The sequence below is a fragment of the Nanorana parkeri genome, unplaced genomic scaffold (genome assembly GCF_000935625.1).
Source record: "Nanorana parkeri isolate BGI_ZX_2015 unplaced genomic scaffold, ASM93562v1 scaffold12, whole genome shotgun sequence".
NCBI classification, from domain to species: Eukaryota; Metazoa; Chordata; class Amphibia; order Anura; family Dicroglossidae; genus Nanorana; species Nanorana parkeri.
This window is the reverse complement of record NW_017306280.1, coordinates 4,287,462-4,313,637: the sequence shown is the minus strand read 5'-3', so window position 1 is coordinate 4,313,637 and position 26,176 is coordinate 4,287,462. Positions and strand designations below refer to the sequence as shown.

General features: G+C 43.9%; 1 protein-coding gene across 2 annotated transcripts; it reads left to right on the top strand.

Moving 5' to 3' along the window:
• Positions 1-26: 26 nt before the first annotated feature.
• Positions 27-25,550, top strand: ZFYVE21 (zinc finger FYVE-type containing 21). Of its 2 annotated transcripts, XM_018556239.1 has the most exons (8): positions 27-214; positions 13,349-13,399; positions 14,212-14,380; positions 15,959-16,034; positions 18,112-18,203; positions 19,742-19,789; positions 23,199-23,341; positions 25,160-25,550. In XM_018556239.1, exons 1-8 carry the CDS (start codon positions 95-97, stop codon positions 25,193-25,195), a joined length of 735 nt encoding a protein of 244 aa, XP_018411741.1. In that variant the 5' UTR covers positions 27-94; the 3' UTR covers positions 25,196-25,550. The 2 variants fall into 2 exon arrangements, with proteins under 2 accessions (XP_018411741.1, XP_018411749.1); XM_018556247.1 differs by lacking the exon at positions 19,742-19,789 and having other exon boundaries at positions 25,160-25,480.
• Positions 25,551-26,176: the final 626 nt, after the last annotated feature.

The window sequence follows — 26,176 nt, the reverse complement described above, 5'->3', positions numbered from 1 at the left end:
TACTGTGCCGTGATTGGTCAGAGGCGGGCTGTCGGCCGCGGGTGATCTGTGAGGTGATTGGTCAGGTGCTGTGCGGCGCTGTGAGGGAGGAAAGATGTCCACCGATGGCAAGAAGCTGGTCCGCTCCCCCAGCGGGCTACGCATGCTGCCCGAGAACCGAGCGTACAGCAGCCCCTTCTGCCTGGAGGAGCCTCAGTGGGTTCCGGATAAGGAGGTAGGTGGGGGTGCTGCACCCGGGACGGCCTTGAACGGAGGTGACACCATTCAGGAGGTCAGGATATGTGTAGAATTGGAGGGGACACCGTTGATGGATGTTATCTATACATATGTCACCCCTTTTACATGATATTTATAAAGGCTACAGTTATTACACACGGGAGGTGTACCAGCATGACTTCATGGGGGCCCATAGGAGCCAATCAGCTTCTGTCTCACATTTTCAAAGCTCAACTGAAGAGAGAAGCTGATTGGTCAACTGAAACAAATTCTCTCTGCTCTGGTTTTGGCCAATTTTGACTAAATGTAGAGTAGATTTAGTCTACTAAAATCTAGTGGGTTTAGGTAAAGGGTATTTTTAAGTTAAGTTATTGTTATTACTTATGGTATTAAGTGGAGATGTCCAGGTACCAGTTCAGATACCAGTGCTGATACTTGGCATTTTCACGAGAACCACCAGGGTTGCAGCTGGGACCGGGCTCTGGCGCTCCACCACTGTCCTGAAATCATTAGTCTGTATTGTTTTAGAAAAACTGTCACATGACAATAAACAAAAATGTATCAGTACTTGTATCTGTGAGGACTTGGACAAGTTCACAGGAGATGTGGTTGGAGCATGCAGGTCCTTGTAATTCCACCCCTGAGGTGGTCGGGGCGTGCAATCACTGAATTTTTTACTTTGATGACATAATAAATTTTTTTAATGGCGTAGTCGGTTGCAGCAAATCCTTCTCCTGGTTTGTTGTAGGTAACAAGGAAGACAAAATCAAATGTATAAGGGCTTGTTCACACCAAATGTAGATCAGATCTGAATGAGTTCCTGCACACGCAGTGCAGTGTGTTTTGTTGCGGTTTTTACATGCTCTGGGACGTTTGGTTTTTTTAGCATAAAATGGGCTTTCAGTGCGTTCCAAGGCATTTGCATGCGTTTTGGTGCGTTCCAGAGCAGAAAATATAGGGCATGCTGCGGTTTTTCCACATTTTCTGGAACCGAACGCTGCGGTGGGAACTAGAGCCCAAAATACCCTTGGAATACAGTGGACAGAGTTTGGATCCGTTCTGTAACTGCTCTGCTCTTTGGTGTGAACTAGCCCTAAGATTATGGATATCTCTGGTGGTCAAAGGACAGTGAACTAAAATAACATTGAAGTCATTTCAATGGTGCAGCTGTTTCGTTTTCCAGCTGTAACTTATTAACAATGTTGTCTCAGTTTTTGAAGATGGGAGGGCTGAAAAGAACACCAGCTGGTCTAAAGCAGAATAATTTGTTTTCTATTCCTGCCCTGCTCTGAGAGGATTGCTGCGTCCGCCCCCACCATTGACGGCTGTGACACACTGAGGAGGAAGAGTAATGTTTTGTTTTATTTGTACTTGTTGCGAATGATGTTGGTGGTCAGATTTATCCTAGCATAGCAGTGAAGTCCTCGTTTTGGTCTAGGGGCGAAAAATAAAGAGAAAATTCTTACACAAAACTCGGCCCTGTGGTAGTGACTGCTCACCTCTCTCCTGCTCCGCACTGGCTGTGGCATGCTTCTTGGCGTCTTGATGTATAATGGACCTGCGTTAGACATGACATCATGGGTCCTTAGACCGTTGGAGCCTAGGGGAGAAGAGGCTGAGGAGGCCGCTCCTAGAAGCCAGGTGGGATTGAGGATCAAGTGCAGGCCCTTGTACTGCCACCTGTGAGGTGTTTGGGGCATGTTCGTCGTTGTAATTCCACCCATGAGGTGTTTGGGGCATGCTGGTGCTTGTTGTTCACTACTTAGGTAGTTGGGGCGTGCAGGTCTTTCTAATACCACCCCTGAGTTGGTCAGGGTGTACAATGGACCTTTTATGTATAATGGACCTGCGTTAGACATGACATCATGGGTTGTTAGACCTCTGGAGCCCGGGGAGAAGAGGCTGAGGAAACGGCTCAAGAAACCAGGTGGGTTTGAGGATCAGGTGAGTATAAAAGTACAAACAAGAGTGGGCATGTCCTTTCCCAACACACTTTATGCTATAAGGTGTCCCCATATATGACACCTCAGAATTGTGATCCTTGTCGGACATCAGAGGAGGAAGTGATGGTGGATCACTTATTGAAGAGGATGTCTTAGACCAGATTATATGCTTGACTGAAGAATTGCTTTTGAAGGGGAAGTTTTGAGTTTCGAGGGCTGAATATGTACTGATGGCGGCATGTGGATGGAAATCCCAGAGAAGAGATAACTAAAGTGGAAGAGGAGGTTGTGTGCAAAGCGGAGGCTGCACTTAGGGTAGTGTTTTAAAGTTGCTCATGACACATATGGACAACCCAGGTAGCTTGTCCTGCCGGAGCTTTGTAGGTTAGAATTAGAATTTTGGACTGTCTTTCCTGTCTAATTGCTTCAGACATTCGGTGAGTGGGGCATTGACTTGCAAGTCTGACATGTAAAACATGGCATTGCCCAGAAGTCATTTCACGTTTTGGAGGGATATTTTCATACAACTGTGTGGAACTATTGCCCTAAGTGTCTCCTTGTTGGTACTGTGTACTCTATTGAGGTCTTTATGTATTTGTCAGCCAGCAGGGTTACAGTATTATGATTGTTCTGCTCTTGTATTTTGGGGCACTAGACTTTAAAACAGAGCTGGACAAATTGCCAGAAGGCAGGTAGCCAACACTCCTTAAAAATTCCAGACACACAACTTTGTAGGGTTTTCTCTAGTTGTTGTCAGTGGAGGTGGTCCCACTAAAAAAAGTCCTAGCTCCTGAATTTCAATCATTTCTCCACCCATGCTATAAAGGACCTCTGCTGAGAGAAACGCGTAGGCTGCCATTGCTGACCTCCTTCCGAAAATGCTGGTTGCCTATTCAAGAGGCTCATCCTGTGACTTAATTACACTCTGAACCCTTGACCTAGAACAAGCATTGATTGAATGAACTGATCGGTGTGATTGTTCCAGGTCAGTACCTTGTAAAAGACCCAAAGCCATTAGATCAGCATAATGACCAGACAGCTAGTATTTTCAAAAGGAGAAATCGGCAATGGCAGCCTCCATGTTCTTTCAGCACATGTTTCCTTTACCATGGCACATGCCTGTCATGGGTAGGTTCCAGTTTGGTGGTGGTGTCTTGAGGACATTGTATATAAAGGTTGCTAGACCAGGTACCAACTATGACGTAGCTGCGCTTCTCCTTTTTCTAATTTTCTTGAATTAGTCACTGTGTTGCTTTGAAGGAACAATCCTTACTATGGGAGTGTGAGGTTGTGATTGAACTTTTCAAGTGGATACATTTGAACTTCCTGCTATGGATGCAGAACTTACAGTTCATAGTATTAAAGGAAGATTGATGGTGGGAAAGTGTCCAACAGCCAAAATGATCAATGCCAGAGAGAGGAACTTGTAGGGAGAAATCTCAGAAAGCCACAACTGTACATATAAGTGGAAGGCAATTATTTATGACAGGTATATTGTGTGTGTATGTATGTGTATGTAAATGTAAGCTGGATTAGTCCAGTAGACAAGATGTAAAAAAACAAAAAACTTAGTATTGCAGTGTGCAATGATACCTTTCTTATTGGACTAACAAAATATATAAAAGACAAGCTTTCGAGAGTGAACCTCTCTTCTTCAGTTCAGAAGAATATATATATATAGTGCTTTACATAGTTGCACATTCACATCAGTCCATACCTCTATTGTACATACATACAGGGCCAATTTAGAGAGGAGCCAATTAACCTTGCAGCATGTCTTTGGCGTGTGCGAGGAAACCGGAGTACCCGGAGGAAACCCACCATAGCACAGGGAGAACATGAAAACTGGTCTGTTTCTTTGTGATGCTTCATGTCTAATCTCTGATGAGCTGGGAAGTGTATGGAACATACAGTACATACAATAAAGCTTCACAGATGCTTGTAAAATGGCAATCCTGTTTGCTCCGGCTCTGCTGTCATTGCTCTGTGTATTGTGTGTGATCTTTGTTTTGTGACAATATTATGGGAGCATTTGTAGTCAGCATTTGACCTCCAGGTACAAACTGTTGAATCAGTTTAAAATTCAAGTGGATGTAAACCCAAACTGAATGACGAATAGTTTGCCAAAGCTCCTTGTATCATACACAGTTGTCATCCCACGCGTGCTGCTGATGTCTTGCAGCCTATTTGAAGCCACTTCTCGCCTACATAGTCATTTAAAGTTTAAGTCAAACCAATCGCTAAAATCTCTTTTTTTTTAAATGTGTTTTTTTAATGTTTGTGAGTGTTTTGAAATCTGTATCTCTTATTGATATAATAACCGATGATCCTGTCAATAAGGTCCTCCTTCACGTATTTCCTGCTATGGGATGACCATGCCCTGTCGCTGTAATTGTGCCCCTCTGTCATCACCCTGTCACCTGGACTTTCAATGGAGGCTACAAGTAGCCAGGTGAACACTCGGTATACAGACCTGTTCCAATGTTGTCCCCATCATATTAACCTGCCCTGAGAAATTCCATGTAAGACTTCCATCTACTTTAAGCTGGGAGTGTCCAGTTGTCTCCTCTCCTTTCTTTATAGGCGTGAAACATAATTCAATTACACATGTTGATGGGGCCTGTTTGTAAAAGACTGGGTGGACCTAATAATAATTGCCTGCCTTGATTTGCCCACACCCACTGCACAACTTTGAAAGAGTAAAGTGTGTATATAGAGACCAAACGTTTTTGTTCTGGATCGAGTAGGGACAGGCTAATAAGGGGCCTTACTGGCACTTCCTGTCCCACGGTGTCTGCATGCGGATGCTCGCGTCCATAGACTTACCTTGTGTCTCTCCTCGTCTCCCGGCCGAAAATCCGAACTGCGCATGCGCCCGCCCCAAGATGCTTTGCAGTCGTCCGAGCGGTTTCAGATTTTCGGACAGGAGCGCGCGGCAAAGGCAGAGGTACGTTTTAAAAAGTGTTTTGTTTTTTTTAAACTTTTTGCATAGATCTACTGCTTGCTAGCTTTAGAAACCCTTTAAGTTTTTTTTTTTTTGCTTTGTGTGTACTCCATTAGTGACATTTCTTTCACTTCTTTTCTCAAAGGCTCCACAGGAAGTGAGAGGAATCCACTACAAAGTTAGGGGAATTTCCCTCTTCTACAGTTTTCACCAGAACAAGTGTTCTCATCATAGGATGTATCGTCGCTTCTTGCTTTGATGACACTAACATTTTTAATTACTGCAGAAGCTCGTGAAAGTCTTATCTCTAGGCAAGAAATTACCTTCTGAAGCTGTTCTATACCAAGTAACCTACTAAAGTAGGCTATTTTTGTCCCTTGCCGGCATGGCTTTGTTGTACAAATATTTTTATTGAAAGGGTACAGATGTAAATTACATCCAAAAATAGGACATATAGGTTCGTATGGCAAAACATCATAACAGTTCTAAAGCATAATAGAGATCCAAGGTATGTCGTCCACAGGGTAGCCAATAGAAAATTAAAAAAGAGGGATATAAGCATAAAATCTGTGAGCAAACAAATTATCTCAAGACCTGAAGAGGTGTCGCCAGCGAGCCCATACGGGAAAAGGGCTATAGACTATACACCGTGTAGTGACTGAGTGTGACAACCAGTGATGTGGCACTGTAGTCTATGCTCACACCAACCGGTTGCCTGTTAGTGATGTCATCACTCCTGGAGTCCTATGCTGGACCACTAAGGAGGTGTCCATATCACCCTGACGGAGACATGGACACCCAAAGAAGGATCCTCCTCTGCAGTCAGTTTTTATTTTTCATTTTATACGGTTGTCACCAGAACATTTCACCTTACCTGTTGGTCTCATGACCGCCCTCTTTAAAATGTAGGATTTTCTCCTCTTGTCTTGGTGACCGTGGTCAAAAGGCAGGGCCATCTTTATCACAGGGCAAAAGAGGCAACTGCCCTGGGCCCCACAATTTACAAGGGCCCACAGCAGCTGTCCCTTTCACCCAGAGCGACAGGCAGGAAAGCAGCGGCACCCCTGGGGGTGGGCATACCCGAGGCTGGGTGGCCCAGTGAGACTCGGTCCTGGAGGTGGCATGGCACTTTATTTAAAGATTTGGCTGCTTTAGGGTCTCGTGCTTCAAAGGGACCTTGCGGAAGCCTTCTGGGGAACCACAGAGGCGCCTGTTTACAGTGCTGGACCACACATCACTCCTGCTGTGATCTGCCCCTGCTTCGTTCTGCCACATCTGCCCTGTTGCAATCTGCCACATCTGCCCCTGCTTCAATCTTCTACATCTCATTTCTCTCCTTAGTCTGTATTGTTTTATAAAAACTGTCACATAACACTAAAAAAAAGTGTCAGTAATTGGCATTGTGTAATTGTTTACTACCTGAGGAAAACTATGGCAAAATGGTATTGGTGCATCCCTAAGATATATTTTTTTTTTTTGTGTGTGTGTGTGTGTGTGTGTGTATGGAAGATGATGTAGGTGGAGACAGGGGCCTGGGTTGGAAAGTGGGGGGACAGGTGATGGAGGCGGGAGGGTTGTGGGGGCCCAAAAGAAAACATTTTGCCCAGGGTCCAATTAATAATAAAGACAGCCTTGTCAACAGGACACATATCAGGGTGAATCACCCCAGTGAGGACATAAATCACAATAAAAACTTAGCAGGGGGTCTAACCTGTCACTACCATAACCAAATATGAAAAAAACCCTTTGCCTTCACATACGCTTTAATATTAAAGCTGATTATATACACAACCTGTAAGGTAGCTGAATGCAAGCTGTCATTTGTTGTGTGCCCTGGGGCTGCAGGAGTGTAGTGGAGCTGTAGCAGCCAACTTTCCTAATTGTTTAATTAGTACAGAATTAGTACAGTTTTGAGACTCGCAACAGTGGTGACTTGTGCCACGTGAAATCCAGCCTGGCGTTGATGTTTCATTGTGCTACTAAAGAAAGGACAGCTGGAGGGCCCCTTACCTGTGCAACATGGGGGGGGGGGTAATTTTAAAGGAGCATTGGTGACCTGGGATTTGTCCAGTCCTGCACTAGTGTATGACCAGCCTTACACACTGGATTACTTTACTACACATGCTTAGTATGGAGCATTGGTCATCGATTTGTGTGGCTTAGTGACCTTCTACCTGGTTATGTCGGCCATGAAACCAACGTAATGAAGATCGAACGATACACATCATAGTGTGCTTTTATCATTTTATTGCCAGGCTTGTTAAAGTGGCAGATGTGCTGCTGGAAGGTGAATCAGGATTGTCACGTCAGCCCAGGCCAACCTAGCCATTCACTGGTGGTTTACAGTAGTAAAGTGACTCTAAACTCGGGAGTTAAATCTTAAGGTACTTGAATGTATTTTTATTTGTGTATCACTCAGCTGCAGATCCTCAAATCTCTGAATTGGTGCTGCCACTGTCCTCCCTTCTGGAGGGGGGCTACTTTTGTTCCCCATGGTCCCTGTGTGTGTTGTAAAGTAGTCACCGCTCCAAGCTCACTCCTGTGATGGACTACAATCTACAGCCGAGTGATACACAAATAAGATACATTTATGTTAATAGGGTACTTGAATAACTTTTTAAGATTTAACTACTGAGTTAGGTGTCACTTTAGGCCACAATTTTCTATTTTAAGAAAAGCTCAGTTCAGTAGTGATGACTAGAATGATTAGTGAATCTGAAAATGTTCATGATAAGAATTCCTGAATATGTTGGTATACATGAGGCGTCGACACTCTCAAACGTTTTTATAAGGTGGAGAAAATAAAACCCCAACAGGAAGGTACCTGTAATAGAAAAGGTTGTATACTCTCCTCTCCTGTGGCTCGTATCTACTACCTTACCTATATTCCAGTACCGCGGAATCCGCCAATCTCCATTATTTAACAGCCGCCCATACACTGGTAAACTTTTGAACAAACCACTTATCATACAAAAACCTCATCGGGACCTTTTGATGATGCCATCAGAGACTTGACAAATGTCGTTCCAAATTTCGTTTGATTTTTATTTATTTTTTACATTCTATTTTGGAAGTTAATGGAGGAATTCGAACTGTGAATGTGTTGTTTTTCATTCAAGAAATACCATTAATTTCCAAAATCAAATCCAAAATCAAATCAATCTTCCAATTTTGTTCGTTTGAGAAAAAACATCCGGCTCCTTCCATTTTGCTATCACTATGGTTAAAATTGAGGTCAAATTGACAAATCAATAACAATCGGAAAAAAATCGAATCCAAACAAATTGTATTTGTTCGAACAAAAGTCTAATGATGTATATGAAGAGTGTGGAATTGTGGTGTCCCCTGCTGAGCGCTGTGGTTTCTTACTTCGCCCCTATAGCACTGTCTTGGGTTGGATCATGGAACCACAGCCGGGGGGGCGGCGTTGATGATGACCGGTATCTGACACTCCCAGAAATGTCAAATGTTAGAGTTTGACAGAGGCTGCAGTGCTGGAGAGGTAGGAGACCACTTTAAAGCAGAACTACAACCTCCAGCCCTTTACTGCCAACGAAGGTGCCATTTTAGCCTCTATTTGGATTGCTGTTGCCATGGTGCTGCACATGTGATCAGCAAGGACACCAGCCATTTGAGGGCTTCAAAGTTTGGTTGAGAGCTGAAATAAGCACAGAAAGTAATGGTTGAAGTTGCTCTTTCTTATAGAATTCATTCTGTGTCTTTGTGAGTGATTTTTTTATAAAGAATATTGAAAGCTGCGACCTTGTACTTGTGAATTTTATTTATTCTTTGAAAGCAAAAGGTTGTTATAAGTGACTGCAGCCCACTTGTGCTTTTCATTATTGTATCTCTGAGCTCTCGGCTAGTTTGCTGTCACATTGGCCTAGTGGGTGAGGTTCTTGCTGTACATAGACCTGGCTCTGCCGGCTGCTGTCTGCTTTATTCTTGCTGTAGTCGGCAGTTTTCACTGCTTGGCGTATTTCCCTGTGATTACTTTGCATAAAGAAAGAGATACTGGCTGCAAATACAGGAACCTCCCTCCAGATATTCCATTAAAGTGCACATAAACCATAACCATAAACCTTTTGGTCTGTAAAAAGTACCATTGGAAATGTATTGGTATATCTGTTTTAGAGGTGCAACAATACCTGTTGATCCTGCCTGGGATCTTGTCAGTTTATAACTTCCTGTGCTGCGTTCTGATCAGTTGCTTTGTTCCTAGCTATTATCTTGCTTGCAAACAAAGTCAGCCCTGCTTACTCTGCTCTATGCTCCTGCCAGCATGTTCCCTGTCAACACAGAGCCTCATTGGCTGATGTGCTGGTCTCCGTTTCCTAATCTAAAGGTGCCCATACACTGCTCGATTCTCGTACAAGAATCGGGCGAAATCCCGCGATCGTACGAGAATCGAGCCGTGTGAGCCGAGCCTCAGCGGGGCGGGCTTTCGATGATCGCAAGTACAATCTGCCCGTCCAAGGTGGGCAGATCGTACGAGCTTTCAAGAAGCATACGACCATCGCAAGACAAAAGTCTTGCGATGGTCGTAAGGTGTATGGGCACCTTTAGTGCGGTTGTGCAAAGGATGACTGGAAGCTGATGCCAAGAAAGATTCCTGCATCCTGTACCTATGCTAGGTGTATGTTCCTTCAAAATAATTAAGTATATTTTCTAGGGATATACCAATACTAGTATCGGTGCCGAGTATTTGGGGGAGTACTCAAACTCGCCCAAATGCTCCGATGCCTAGCCTGATACTTTTGGTATCCTGAGTGGTCGAAAGCTGGCCAATCAGGAAACCAGGCGTCATGTCATGACTGCCTTCTGATAGGTTGGGAAGCCGGCTTTATGTTCCCTCATCACCTCATGACGAGGGAGTATGGAGCTGGCTTCCCGGCCAATCAGGAAGCTGGGCGCCGCGTCAGTACACACCGCCCGGCTTCCTGATTGGCCATAAAGCGGGCTCCATGCTTATCACCTAGTGATGAGAAGCATGGGGACGGCTTACCTGCTAATCGCGAAGCCAGGCGGCGAATCATTACACACCGCCTAACTGCCTGAATGGGACTTCCGGTACTCGGTATTTGGTACCGGCGAGTACCGAAAAAAATATTGGTACACTTACTCGATACCAAAATACCGCTATCGGTGCATCCCTAATATTTTCCTATAAAGCTGCATTTAATAGAGGGTCCTTTTTTTGTGCCTGAAGTTCATCTTGTTTTTGTTCATTCTTTTAATGGTAAGAGGAGCTCCTTGGAACAGGCTTCCAATGACTGTGTGCCCAGCGATTCACTTTCAATGGGCAAGGCTCACATTTCTCCAAGTTACTACCTTTGTACTTATAAGATGCCAAGATCTCATGAATGTGTCACACCTGCTGGTTTTTTAAAGGCAACCTATACGTGGATGTTGGCACTAAACTTCTTTAATAAACTTGCTGATATAGAGTCATAAAAAGATTCATAGATGTGCTGAAATATTTATTTTCCTGGAGTGAAATGCTCCACTTGGCTTCTTCTTGCGCTGGTCATGTGACCTTTTCTGAAATAGAAAAGAAATAGACACTGGCACTCCAATAGCAAATAGATTGCGTCTATCTATTGCCGTACATCAAAAGCAATATAACACACTTAGTGCGACGTTTCGGGGTCACACCGGAACCCCTTCATCAGGCAAAACAAGTGAAATAGGGCGTCAGCCAGTCAGAACTTTGAGCAACGATCATGTGACCAAATGTCTAGGCTTTTGATCAAGTGACTGGCCCTGGTAGCATTTAAAAATAGATGTAATCCTTATGTTAGCAGAGGTCGTGGATGCCTAGGTGCCAAGGCCAAATTTAACTTGACTGTAACTCTATGAGCAAAAATAACAATAAGGTGATCAGCGCCAGTAGGTGAAATGTGAAATAAGAGCTACCAAGCACTAATCTGTCTCACTGCTCCTGCTTTGCTGTGCCACAGAATGAATAAATGCCCTCCTGCGTGCCTAGAGTTGCTAGGTTTCTATACATATATATTTTAGTATTTTTTGTGTGTATTGTGACATAGTGGGGCGGGCTAATGTTTAATAAGCGGACCTTGCATGTGGGTACAAGCTCTGCCTTAAGTATATGGATTAAATTTAAAAAAAAAGCCTTCTACATCAGGTTTGTAGTTGTTTTGGCTGTCAGTCACTGTAGTGTCCATTGCCTCCTACCCCATCCATCCAGTTCTCAGCAAATTATACTTTGCACATAAATCTATGAAGATACGATCTACATCTGTGCAGATGGTACACTTGGCTGCAGATCTTTGTTTCATAACCCTACGAGAGCTTCAAGCTGGGACTTCAGCTGTGAATTCTGTGCTCCACTTCTGTCACCGTCTGTGAAAAGTCTTCAAGTGTCCGTCCACTCGGCTGCGAGTAATTGTTGCTTGCAGCTGAACTGTTTCCAAACACACGCGTGTGTCATCCCTCCATGACCGTTTCCATGGGTGCCGCTGTCAGAGCTCCTCTTGTCCTCACTTCTGTGTAGTAGGTTTTCAGGTGCCTGTCAGACAAAGGAAGCCAATCGCAGAATAGTAATGGGCGGTGGATTGGTTTGACTGCGGGAGACTTTCACCTGCAGGGGCCCAAAATTCTGCAGCTTGTAGGAGAGACCATTTCAGATCTCCTCTACTGTCTAGGGTTGGCAGGGTTTAAAATTATGCGACGTTCGCGGCGATATGTAACATGTGCGGCGCAATCGTCTTTTTTGCACGTATGCGCCCCCGACGCATGTTTGCATGCGTGTATGTATGGGTGGGGACTTAAAAATTTTTTTTTATTTTTTTATGTGTAACTTGAAATTTGGGGAGGGGGGGGAACTTAAATTTTTTTTTTCCTTCTAAACTTTATTGCTATCACATACGGGGGCTTCGCTGGAGGATCGGACGGGGGGGGGGGGAAATCTCTGCAGGGAGCGATGACTGTCAGTCACCACTCTCTGCAGGGAGATGATCGAGAAGTGAGCGAACGCCGGTATGTGTTCGCTCACTTCCTGATCTATTGAGCCGACCTGTGACAGTCTCATTGTCGCACGTCGCCTCGAACTATGAGGGTGCGTGATTTTCACTCACCTCATAGTTCTCCTTTCAAATGCCTTGCATGATGTCTCTTCATTTCACTCCTCTTTGGCCTGTAGTTTTGTCATTAAACTCAGCCCCCAGGAAGTATAAGGATGACAACGCTGCCTTTCTATACCCTGTATGCAAGGACAGTGTTGTCACCCTGAACACGCACTCCTGCAACGGACTACAAGACGATGTTCTGCCATTATGAACGCTGACATGTCCAGCACCTCTATCGCCTTTTCTCTGAGCTTCCCAACACAAGTCATATTGTCAGTGAATCCCAGAGAGAGGATTGTGAGCTTCCTCAGCTTACACAGAACCTCGATGGAGGGAGACTATATAGGTGCTGGATGTGTGGCGAAAGGTGTAGTCTGCTGCAGAAGCGCACATTCAGGGTGACAACACTACCGCCCAGTACATGGTATAGAAAGGCAGCATTGTCATGCTTAGACTGGGCGTACACGATTCACTAGAGTCAACGGTCTTGTCAGGTCCCATACTAAAGTGGTGGATAAATATGGGAGCTATTTGTATTTTATTCTTATCAAAAAATGTCCTTTTTTTTTTTTTTCTCCAACTTTGTTCTTGGGTTAATCTGGTGATAGGCCATACAATACATCTGCTGAGGAATCAATGATACTCTTTATTACAACACAAAGGACTGATCATGTGATGAGCGTGCATGATAGCAGTCAGCATGGGGAAGTTACTGGAGCAGACTATCTCTGTTTTTCAGACAACCCAGGGCTATGAATGTACCAGGAAGTCTAAATTTCACATTATATAAGACTGAACTGGAAAGGTTGCTTTCATTTTTTCTTTCAACAAAGAATTTGTAGTGTGCATAGTTTGTATGTACAGTCTGGTGACAAACCAACCCTCTAGGTCAGGGGTGGCAGCTCCTTATACACATGGCTCCAAGCTGAGTGTGCAGGTTAATGAAAGCTGGTCTCCTATTGGTCGCTGTGGTTTATTACACACTAGTGCTACTTTTTTTTAATCAGCCAGCATACGAGCGCTGGATTTATGTATGAATATTGATGGTTGTTAAAATGTGTAACAGATGGGGTGTGGGCTGTTATTAAAATAAGCCGTTCCCTTGTGAAAAGGTCTGTATTTTGTATGGATTAACACTCGGTTTCATGTCTTTTCAGTGCCCACGATGTATGCATTGTGAAGCAAAGTTTGACTTCATTAACAGGAAGGTAAGAAGTGACGTCTGGTACGCTAGCTTGCATTGAAATAAAGAGCTCAGATTCCCATCTTTTGTCTTGGGCTAGCTAGTGTCAAAAAATAAATAAAATGGGGCTTTTCTTGGACCATCCCTGATGAATTAGGCAAAACTCTTTGCAAAAGCCCATTCCCTTGTGCTCATCAGTGCGCAATCTCTTGCAGCCGGTGCGCCACCCTTGTGCATATTGTCCTGATGGATTAGGGATTTCCACTTCTGCAGCTCAGACTTAAAAGCGAACTATAGGGTAAGTGTTTTTCCCCACAGTTCTCTTTAGGGTCACGAAAGAACATACACTAGCCTCATCCCATGACCCAAAGCTCAGTATATAGCGAGCTACAGCTTGCGGTATACTGAGACCGCCGCAGCCGTGGCGGATCCCGACGATATGCTGATATCTAGAGGCAGAGCCAGCTGTGTCCGCCCCCCCCATCTGTTCCTCCAGTCAGGGCTAAATGGATCGGAACGGGGAGGGGGAATTCCCTGCGGATAGCCGTGACTGACAGTCACCGGTCTCTGCAGGGAGATGATTGAGAAGTGATCGAGGGACGGTATGCGTTTGCTCACTTCCCGAATTATTGAGCCGATGTGTGACAGTTTCCTTGTCACACGTCGGCTCGAACTACGAGTATGAGTGATTTTCAATGACCTCGTAGTTCTCCTTTTAAATATAGGAATCCTTTGGCTTTATAGTCTCCCTGTGGCCTGTAATTGTACAGTAGTATAAATGAGCTTCTTTAGCTCCATAATGTTTGCTGAATTACTTTGTTCTTGTCCCTTCTCTAGCACCACTGCCGTAGATGTGGTAAATGTTTCTGTGACAAATGCTGCAGTAAGAAAGTGCCTCTGCCCCGCATGTGTTTTGTGGATCCGGTGCGCCAGTGCGGGGAATGCTCCATCATTTCACAAAAAGAGACAGAGTTCTACGATCGGCAGCTAAAAGTGCTGATGAATGGTAAGTAGTGATGTTCCTGTACTCCGTGCTTATGAGGAAGTGGTAAAAATCAAATCTGCTATAATTATAGAGCACTCCTCTGCCGCACCATCCAGTACATCAGCTCTTTCCTTCACACTGCAGTATTATGTGATCAAAATAGATTCATTTGAAAGGTCCTTGAGGCTTTTCTAGCGGTGTCAAAATGGACCTTCAGAACAAAAAAAACAGAGGCGCCACCAAATGAAGAAGCATCTGAAGGAGTTTTTATTGCCAACAAAAAAACTATGATTTGATAATTTCATGCTTTTACGGTTACCAATATTAACTCCTTTTGGACTTTTTCGTTTGGCACCTCCATTTTTTTGCTCTAATTGACTTCTCCAGGACCCCCTCCTACCCCCTGTGCGGTCTCTGTAGGTGGATGTGCAGCCACTACCAAGCAGTTGAGCCCACAAAAGAAACCCACATTGCAACCACAGGAACTTTTACAATCAAAGATCATTCCTCGCTCTCCCTCGCAAAATGAACCTGGAGGCCCTGTCCACATCTGCTCATTTTGTGCATTGCAGTGTGTAGAAATTAGTCTTGCTTGCTGCATCTGTGGTGTGGTTTCCAGGACAAATGCGCATTGTGTGTCAAGTGCGCCTACACCGCACCCGTGCTGCAGGAATGCATAGATGTAAATAAATCCTTAAAGAGCGATTGTTACTTTGTCCATGCAAGGCATGTCTCTTTATCCCCCCTTCCCCTTGAACCTGCAGTTCTGGGTATGGGGGAGCATGTGACCAGCTCTGCTGTTACGGCACCCAGGCTTATCAGCCAATCACTAGGCCCAAGTACTGTCACATGACTAGGAAATTGACATCGCTGTCTCCCCGGTTTGCTGACGCAGCTGATTTTAGCATTGGCTGTGGAGAAGCAAGAAGCTGGGAGGGAGTGCAGGTAAGGGGAGTATTGGGGGGTTGGGGAATGCCCTTTGCAGAAACGCTGCCCCTTTGCCCTGCTTTGGTAAGGTGGCAATGTCTGCGTAAACTGAACCCTTGGAAGGGGGGGAAGCAAGCCGCTTTAGAATCAGTATGACAACACAACAACAGGACACACCTAATGGCCTGGATGGGAAGGGGGTTTAACACCGCGGATGTCAACTGGTTAAAGTTGAACTCCAACCAAAAATTATTCATTTTAAAAGGTCAAAATATCTGTTTTAGGGCTTCCAGTCCTTGCTCTACTAGTGTCTCGTGTTCTTGAATCTAGTTTGCTGGCTGCTGTTTAATCTTATTTAGAATTAAAATACTAAGCTGTTAATTATGGGATTGTAAAGCAGAAAATCATTCTTCAAAAGCACCAAATTAAATCCTCATTTTTAAAAAATATGGGGGAGAAAACGTGTTATCTGAACACCAAAATAGCATAGTAAATAGAATGTTAAATGGTGCTAAATGAAAGGAAACTGCACACTTCTGGACAAGACACCCCAAAATACAACCATTTCTATAGGTTGACTAGTGAAATTAAAACCGAAAGCTGACCATGTGATCTTTATAATTTGGCTATATATAATGGTCCATCCTGTTTTCTTTCTTCCTGTGTCTCCAGGTGCTACATTTGACATAACCCAGGGATCCTCGGAGAAGTCTGAAACTGTAGTGTGTCGACTTTCTAACAACCACAGGTAAAGTCCATCACCCACTGCTTATACTTTCTTATCACTTTGGAAGGGCGTGTAACAATATCACCCTTTCTCCCCTTTATCACATGATGCAGTGTTGGAGGCCCTGGTGGCCAATCACTGGGCTGAATCGCTGTCATGAGAGAGGAGAGAAAGTCCTTAGACCTTTTGTAAGTTTAGACAGGTCTTCTTCTCTTCACCCCTGCAATGGAATATAGTAAAGGTAATTTAAAAGCAGGGAAAGGAGAAACCAATTGATTCTGTGGATCGCATGCTACAGTCCCTGTTTCAGACACATTTATACATGATGCCCAGTCAGGTGAGGCTGTTATTTTCCTGTCATTGTACTTGTCAGACAAGTGTTTGCAGATCTGGAATATTTGTGGCCTATCTTGACCTATAGTCCCACCAATCTGCTCACAGCAAATCAGGTAAGCTGGTTGCTAATTAAGTCATTATGTTTCTGTCCAAGCCTTATAGTAAGCTTAACCAGTGGTTTGCCTTTTGCAGTCAATCAAATTGTCATTTTCCAAGGGCATTGCTTCCACTTTTCCTGTAGACTTATTTAAGACTGAATAGTCTTTCCAACCACAGATAGGCAGTTTGGGAAATCCTGAAGGTTGCAGAACAAATATCGGGGTCTGAGATGGAAACCTTCCAATGAATATGGCTCAAGGCGCTTTTCCACTGTTACACTTTAAACAGGAAACTTTTGCTGTGAGATGTATTACTGATACCATTTTAAAAAGTCTAGTTCCTTCCCGGTCATGCTGATACAGTGGCTTCTTTGCAGAGTTATAGACTCTGAAAAAGTATTTATCGCAGGAGTTCCCCATGGTCCCTGTGTGTATTGTAAGTAGTCACCGCTCCAAGCTCACTGCTGTGATGGACTACAATCTCATGTTTAGTCTAATTTGTATTGAGATTGTAGTCCATCACAGGAGCGAGGAGCGGTGACTACTTTACAACACACACAGAGACCATGAGGAACAAAAGTAGCCACCCTCCCGAAGGAAGAACAGAGTCAGCACCAATTCAGAGATGATTTGAGGATCTACAGCCGAGTGATACACAAATGAGATAAATTTATGTTAATAGTTAAGGTACTTGAATGCATTTTTAAGATTTAACTCCTGAGTTTAGTGTCACTTTAATGACTGCATGCTCTTCCAGATCAGTGACATCCAGACAATTATTGTTTTCAGGTGTAGGTGAGGAATGGCAGCCCACTAGTAATAAACAATAAATATTAATTTCTCCAAATAATATCAAAAACCCATTAAGCAGTTGTATAATTATCAAAAAGATATATAAACATAAATGTATACAGTGCTCCTTTAAAGATATAATCTACCTTATTCTCCTAAGTAGAAAAAAAAATCACATGTGGGCATTACGTAGGGCAGTATGCATGCAAAAGCAATCTGCCTAGAAACGGCCTTTTCTCCAGACTGACATCCAGCCATAATGGCATTTCTTCAATCTGCCTCACTCTTCACAAGGACCACAAGTCTTCCTGCATTGCACATAGACCCCGTAATTAGGGGGTGGAGGGAGGAATAAGGAAAGGCAACATTTAGGCCTGGTTCACACCTGTACGTTTTGTAGCGCGTTCAACGCTCTACAAACGCTCTACAAAACGCTCAAACATGAAAATCTCATTGTTTTCTATGGGTATGGTTCACACCTTGCCGTATTTCAGCCCGTCTGAATGCGCTACAAAACGGCCTGAAAACGCCTGAAAAGGTACATGAGCTTCTTTGCGGCGTTTTTGTCGCGCGTTTCCCTTTGGGATACAGCCAAGTAGCCCTCGGAAACGCGCGTTTGTCGGAATTGCGCTAAAAACGTGCTTCACAAGACGCGTGACAAACGCGCATATTCGATACGCCTAGGTGTGAACAGAGCCTTAAAGAAATGAAACTTTACTATTAAGAAAGCGCTGCATGCATTTATTTAGACCACTCCTTATGAATATAGGTTTCCTTTCATTTTCCCTTGCTCTCATACACTGAATCCTCCTGTATGTGAAATGCATTGGTTTGTGAAGGAAGAAATAACTTTTTTTTTCTTTTGCTTGTAGATATTTGTTCCTAGATGGAGAAAACCATTATGAAATAGAAGTTTCCCGGATTTCAACTGTTCAGATACTCACCGAAGGGTTTAACCCTGGAGGTAAGAGGTTAGATACTTCCTCAGGTCTACATTAATGGCCATGCATACGATCACTAGACAAAACAGCCGGCAACAGTGTAGGGGAGCAGCCAATTCCTAAAATACATAGATGAATAATACAAAATAACATTGTGCAAAGCAATCTACGTTTGTTCAGTGACCTCGGCTTGTTAGTAGAGCATGGCTTTGCCTCACCTAGTTTCAGGGGACTCTGTTCAACTGTGTAAAGCCAAAAGTCGGCTTATACACTGCAAACCATACTGGCGATTGATTTGCCTACAGATTGCTTCCAAGGGCCGGTGAAGTGTGGCCTTGCTTCCTGGGCTCTGTTGCCCCTCCTGCGGGCCCGGGACCAGCATCATAGGTGTCGGCTGGTAGAGAGACCAGCAAAAATCTATTTGCTGATCTCCTCCCTGCCGAATGAGGCCGGAATTGATGCTGTTTGCATCATTTCCAGCACCTCATCTGTCATTCCCCGGCTAGAGTAGCTGAGGAAGAAGCTATTCAAGAGCGATCTGTGCTTTTAAATAGCTTCTTTGCAGTGGAAAGGTGACGCTAGTGGTCCAATAGATCCCTAATTAAGGAGTACTTGTCACCACTAATCTGCTATCACATAGGGGGCTTGTAAGCCACCCAATGTGATGGCAATAAAGTATAGTAAAAAAAAAATAAGTTTACAAAAAGTAAAATAACTTTTTTATTTTTTGGCATTTAGAAGTCCCTGCCCCCAGCGATTGTGCACATAGTAGCCTGGTGCGCCTACGTATAATAATGTAAATTGCCCTACACTTGTTGGGTATCGCCATGTGTGCCAGAGTGAGAGCAATAATTCTAGGGACAATATTTATGGTTGCCTCTAAACTGATGGCTTTTAAAGCATCGCCTATGGACAATTTGGGGTACCGTATTCTGTCTTTGTTGGTGCACACAGTTTTTAAGCTTGGCATGTTGGGTATCTATTTACTCGGCATAACCTCATCTTTTTATATATATTTTTTTTAAAATGCACTTGGTTGTAGGTTGTTAATTGAGGAAAACAAACTGTTTATTTCATTACTTTTGAAAGCATCCTCACTTTACAGCAATACTTTTTGAGAGATATACCGGTAAATCTATATCTATAGATCTATATCTATAGATCTATATCTATAGATCTATATCTATAGATCTATATCTATAGATCTATATCTATAGATCTATAGATATAGATCTATATCTATATATATTATAATCTGACTTGTTGAAAATCCTTGCATCTCTCCTTTAGTGGCAGAGAAAAGCTAAGTAGTTGATGGATAAGGATGACAACCCTGGAGATTGCACTCTTAAATCTAAGCCTGCATTGGCATCTCGCACAATTCTGCTTTGACAGGTGCTCTTCAAGGCACTGCACTGTCAGTCATTTTGATGGCATGCCTTATTGCTGCAGCTTTTCCTGACAATAACATGCATTTCTTTTCCAATTAACTGTTTTCATGAATGTATAGTACGCTCAGTGACTTTTCTTTTTTCACTGCTCACGCTGCTTTGACGTACAGATATTCACACATACACCAGTCTGCTGGAGAGCCAATTCATTACAGAAGGTCAGAGGATGAGAGAATTGTGCCTGTCCGCATGTTGTGTCCGCCCCGTGATTGCTTGCTTTCCAAATAGAATTTTTCACCTCAGATCCGTGTGTTCCAAAACCAATTCCCATCTTTAAATTTAATTGTTTCCTTTAAATCCTCATTAATGACTTGCTGATCGAGCAATAGCATTCTCTGCAGGCTACAGGCCTTCTGATATCTATGCTGATACTAGCTTGCATGTCTACAGTCTCTCTATATATGTTTTTGTTTCCTTACAAAATCAATAGGACACTGCACAGCAAACCCCAGCAATCTGATCACATTTCAGTTTTTAATATGGATTCTCGTAGGCTGCTGTGGTTTCCTGCCATTTGTGCCTGCAAATGCAAAATTACAAAGCTGCAAAACGGCCTTCAGAGTTCAGGATTCTTTGTCTCTTATCATTCCAATAATTGCTGAACTCTAAAGGCCACACAAAAGGCGAGATTACTTCTAAAGGGTGATACTTTCCATTTTCATTTCTTTAAGTAAAACTGTTTTGTAGTGTTGCCTCTTCTGAGTAGAATACACGTACTCTCTGCGTTCTGTAGACACAACTATGACCGTGATTTTCTCACGAACATCCACTGACGCCTTAACATTTCAACTGGGCAAGCACAAGGGAACAAAGAAAGAGCATTCAGAGTTAAATCTTAAAAATACATTTTTGTTAATAGATAAGTTACTTGAATGTAATTTTTTTGTGTATCACTCGGCTGTAGATCCTCTAATCATCTCCGAATTGGTGCCAGCACTGTCCTGCCTTCTGGAGGGGGGCTACTTTTGTTCCCCATAGTTCCTGTGTGTGTTGTAAAGTAGTCACCGCTCCAACCTAGACTATAAACTTGCATTTTGTTTACTAACTTGTATTGAGATTGTAGTACACCACAGGAGCGAGCTTGGAGCGGTGGCTACCGTACAACACGTACAGGGATTATCAGCAGGTGCACAAGTTCACACGTTAAAGCTAGGGTCAATCGGGAAGCCAGGCGCTGTGTAATGACTCGCCACCCGGCTACCTGATTAGCAGGGAAGCCGTCCCCATGCTTCTCGTCACTAGGTGACGAGAAAGCATTGAGCCAGCTTTCTGGCCAATCAAGAAGCTGGGCGCTGTGTAATGGCGCAGCCCCTGGCTTCCTGATACCAGAAGTATCGGGTTAGGCATTGGATCATTTGGGCGAGTACTCGCCCAAATACTCGGCATTGGCACCGATACCGAAACTAGTATCGGTGTATCTCTGGATATACAGTTATCACCATAACATTGACTTGCACTACTATAGGGTCTGGCCTCTCCCTCACGTAACTGATGCATTATTTTTTTAAATGGAAACCCACCAGCTTTCTAAATCTCTTTGGGTTTCCATTGGGGAGTTCTCTGGATTTGCTGCAGGTAGATAAGGCTGGGAATATATCCAAACAGGGGCTCTTGCTCCCTGATGGTTTATTTTACATTATGGGAAATGGAGAAAATGGAATGAGACCACATACAAAGAGTTATCGGAGCTGGAGATTCCAGGAAACACAGGACGCCAGTATCTGACTCGCGCAGTAGAGGACAATCTGCATTGGGAGTATCAGTTTCTACTCAGCAGCAACAACCTACAAATGTTTTTCTCAACATAAGTGATATTTTCTTATGCATGGGTTTTATTGCATCACCGATCAGGTCTCCTATTCTTGTATTGTGATTTAATGAGAGTAACTCATTCCGAGGAGGTTTTTTTTTTTGCCTTGTAAACAGCATGTCCTGGTTTTATTTTTTGCCTTGTGAACATCAAGCATAGTTGAGCATGAATTCTTCTTCAAAGCAGCTGCGTCTCTACAACCAATTTCCCAGCTTTGCACAAGCCAGTTACAATAATAATCTGCCCTAAGCACTGCAAATAAAAGTGGACCATACACATGCAGCAGCAGGATACAGTGTGTAATCTTCCCAATGTACCACTGAGAATGAAAAATGAATTTGGGTTGTATAGCAGTATTCCATACCAGAGCGCCATAATTTAACTTCCTTATAACTGCGTGGCTTTAATTGATAAAGTTGTACACACTCTGGAGCTGGGAGACCGTGTGTGGTATTCCCATCAAGTGAGGCAGTTGATACAGTAAGACATCTGTCAGTTTGGCAACCTGGATTCATTTGGGATCCCTGATTTAAATTCAGGAAAAACGTTGGGGGGAATTTATCAAAACTGGAGCAGATTTGCACTGCATCCAGTCAGCATCTCTCTCTCTCTCTCTCTCTCTCTCTCTCTCTCTCTCTCCTGGGCAGGCAGAAGAGAGAATCTGATTGGTTGCCCTGGGCAACTGCTCCAGATTCTGTCTGCTCCAGTTTTGATCAATTCCCCCATTTGGCTTTTCAATTTTGCGTCAAGAAATAAAATTCTTAATAGACACTTTGTGGTGCTCTCATCCTTCTAATGTTCTATAGGCTGCTCCGGGAACCCTTTTGGGATACCCCGGCTGTTCCAGGGACCCTTTTGGGATACCCCGGCTGTTCCAGGGACCCTTTTGGGATACCCCGGCTGTTCCAGGGACCCTTTTGGGATACCCCGGCTGTTCCAGGGACCCTTTTGGGATACCCCGGCGGTTCCAGGGACCCTTTTGGGATACCCTGGTTGACAGAGATGCCTCTAGAAATCAGATTCTGACCTGAGTATACCCTGGGGTCCCACATTCCACCAACACATATCTGTCAGGTAGATGCAGGAATATTGACTCATACCAAGCACTTCACATTACTACTACAGCAAACCAGAACATACCGAGCTTTCAGAGGCAATGCTAGGGGTTTAGGCCGGATACCAGAGTGCCGGTTTATAAGCAATGCTAATTTTTCCATAGAGATGTACTCAGCCTGCAAAAACCTTTTTATGATGTGGATATTCACTCTATGCATGGGAAGGTTTGGTCAGGATTCCAACAACTGGCCACAGTGTTTAGCGAAATACTTTGTTTAAAAGGAACTGCTGCTTCCAATTTTCTAAACGTATAACTGTACAGGGGCCCCGATAATGCTGATATAATCTGACTTTAGCTGTCACCATCAGTTGGCTTATGAGGTTGGTGACATCACATGGCATGGCTTGTGTTAAACTTGTAGGAGAAGTCAGTCATTTTATAGAATGTGTGCATGGGACAACCAGCATACGGCTCATGTACTATGTTGTAGTGTGAGCATTGTAAAAGGCAAGGCAAAAAAAACACCCCTCCTCCCCAGAAGGCTGATGGGGCCACTGTCTGGATTTCTCGAACCCCGCTTTTTGAATATTGAGATCTGCTGCTTGTTATATGTTCATGCGCCATCTATAATCTGTTTTGAGCTTCGAATATGCAAATGTATCTTTTAGAATGATGTAATAATTGGTTGTGCAATATGCAGGAGGGAACAGTCGAGCTACAGGGATGCTCCTTCAGTATAAGAGTGCTGGCTCAGATGATCTCTTACAGATGAAGTTTACAACAAGTGAAGATTTTAATAGTAACAAGAAGATGGTGGCTTCCTGGCTGGCTGCTATGCACAAGGTACCTGTATGATATGTGTGTCTTTGTGGGGGAGGCTCCGTTGTTCTCTGCCCTGTGCATGGTATTGTACAGGTCAGTCAGGCTGGTGGCTGTGGCCCAACATCACCCTGCATTACATTTTGTAATAAAAGGCATGCAAAGATTACCTGTATCTTTTAGTTGGGTAAATCCTAAATAACGTTTGTGCCCAGTCACATGACCAGTGCCAAGGCAGTGGTCATATTGTCTCTGCCAAAGCAGAGGATCTTGGGAGACTGCTATCAAAAGACATTTCCAGAAGAAACGAACTGCCCGGCTCAGTCTGAATAGTCTCTTCATGTCAGTCCTGTAAGGCAGAGACCTCATGTTCGGTGCCTAGGCATTGTGGTGTTTATATAGTCTTTGGGGGCTTTTTGTGTGGCTTGCACATTTTTACTCGCATGTGGTAAAGAGGATATTTCACAGGAACCTGGTACGCAGGATATAAGGGGTGTTCCGGGTCATCCTTCCTTCACATCTTGTTAGGTTCCTGGCTATGAGCAGAAATGTGTATGCCAGTTGTCCGTACACTTTAGTGGCTGCAAGCTTGTTTTAGATCATTGACTCACTTCAAGTAGCAAGCCACGGATAAGGATAACAGGCCAGCAGCTATCACATTCAAAAACAAATCAATGGCAGCTGCCAATAGTTTTTCTCTTTATTGGAAACCTGTACACTGGTGCCTTGTTTTACAGATACAAGCTCTGGGGCTGTCATCATTATCCTTGCAGCATTTACGGCTAGTTCACCCCCTCCTCCTCCCCCGATTGTGGCCGGAACGCACTGGATCGCATTCCGGCCGGCTTTCTTTGTTTCGGGGCGGCAGGGGGTCGTGGCAGTGCATTGAACTCAATGGCATTGAGTTCAATGCACCGCCACGGCCCCTCCTGCCCCAAAACAAAGTGAGCCGGCCGGAATGCGATCCAGTGCGATTCACGGTAAAAAAGTTGCGCGTTTCCGAAGGCTACTTGGCTGTATCTAAATGGAAACGAGCAACAATACGGCCCAAAGTAGTACCTGTACCTTTTCAGGCGTGGGCCGTTTTGTAGCGCGTTAGGGATGGGCGGAAATACGTCAAGGTGGGAACGAGACCATTGAATACAATGGGATTTATATTTTTGAGCGTTTTGTAGAGCGTTCGTCGAGCGTAGAAAGCGCTACAAAACGTTCAGGTGTGAACGAGGGCTTAGTGCACGTCTTTCATGCTGACTCTCTATGCCAAGTCATAGTTGCACAATTTAAAAAACAAAAAATTTTTTAAGGTGGCCTAATGCATAAAAATGGTCGCCCGCTTTTCTGCCACTTCTGGTGCCCAGATGGTACTGTGCAGGGGATGGCTGCCGGTGTTTTGTGGCACATGAGAACACATTTTACACAGTGGTTTAGACTTTGCATTCCTTGTCTGTAAGGAAGAAAGTTCCCATTACATTTTCATTCTTAAGAGCCTCAGGAAAGTTCGGCTTGGCTTTCATTTTACAGTAGTGCTCAATATAGGTGATTGCATTGTTTCCTGTTGCAGTGGCTGATATATAAAGACTCTGCTTCCAGGTTTTGGTGATAAGATGATGGCTGTGAATCCCCAAATTTGTGGTCATTATTGTGGAGACTACCAGAGGAATGAGACAGTCCTTAGAGATAACTTTGTCATCTCTACAGAGAGCGTGAACAAGCCGCATACTATACTGTGGAGGGGAGTTTGCTTTTAATCCCCATGCTGAAACTTAGGCCATCTTGTCTATGTAATAGTCAGTGTGACGTGACGGGGCCCTTCGGACTAATGTGTTCTTTTTATTTCTGCAGGCTGCAAAGCTTCTGTACGAATCTCGTGACCAGTGACAGAAGAGGAAAGATGAACAGTGCAAAGTTTTATTTGTAATTTGTCATTTTTTGATGCAATATAACAGACCTTCTTATATGCCCGATATATGTACAGCTCAGTTGTTCATTTACAGTGTACCCGTCACTCGCCCATTGCAGGCAGCCATTGCAGAGACTGGGACGTGTTGGGCTACTCTCCATCTTGTAGCAGATTGCAGAGATGCATTTTCACAAATGTCGGGTCATTGAATGTCTGCCGTCAATGTGGGCAAATGATGAGTACACGGTACTTCTTTTTATAAGCAGAATCGTTCACTTTATCTGTGCAATATATATATACAATTTTAATAATGCTTCGAAAATGTTAATTTCACCAGACTGGGGGCTCATTCCGACTCCTCCTTACTTATGGGTTCGTGTAAGGCATAATCACATATTCATCTGCATACAATAGCCTGGGACCCTTTAGTACTACTTGGAGTGGTCACAATCCATTTGAATATGCCTACACCACACTGCTGCATAAGTCAGGGCCAAACCTTTATGAACGGCAGTACAAAGGACAATGCGGCATATCTTCCACCAAGCCGGTGTTTATCCAGAACAGGTTACATCGGCCGATGGTGGCAATGCTATTTCTCTTTGTACTGGGGGTCTAGACTGAGCCTCTCATTATATTTTGTTATTGTTAAAGGTAGCCTTGGTTTCTCTACCGCTGTTTTCACACAGAGTATGTGAGTAACCTGGATCGGATAGCCAGGATTGCTGGAGAACGACTTTTTACACTAGATCTCAGGTTCTTTCTCTCTAGTACAAAAGCACTAACCTTCTTTTTTTTTCTTGGGGGGGGGCGGGGGGGGGGGCGGGATTCGATGCAAAAAGATGTGTATAGTTTGTAGATACTATAGAGCTGATGTGTCAGACCTGGAGAATTGGAAAAGTGGTGGTCAATCATTGCCTTGGAAACATAAGAGCCAACATCTGATTTGTTAAGGGCAG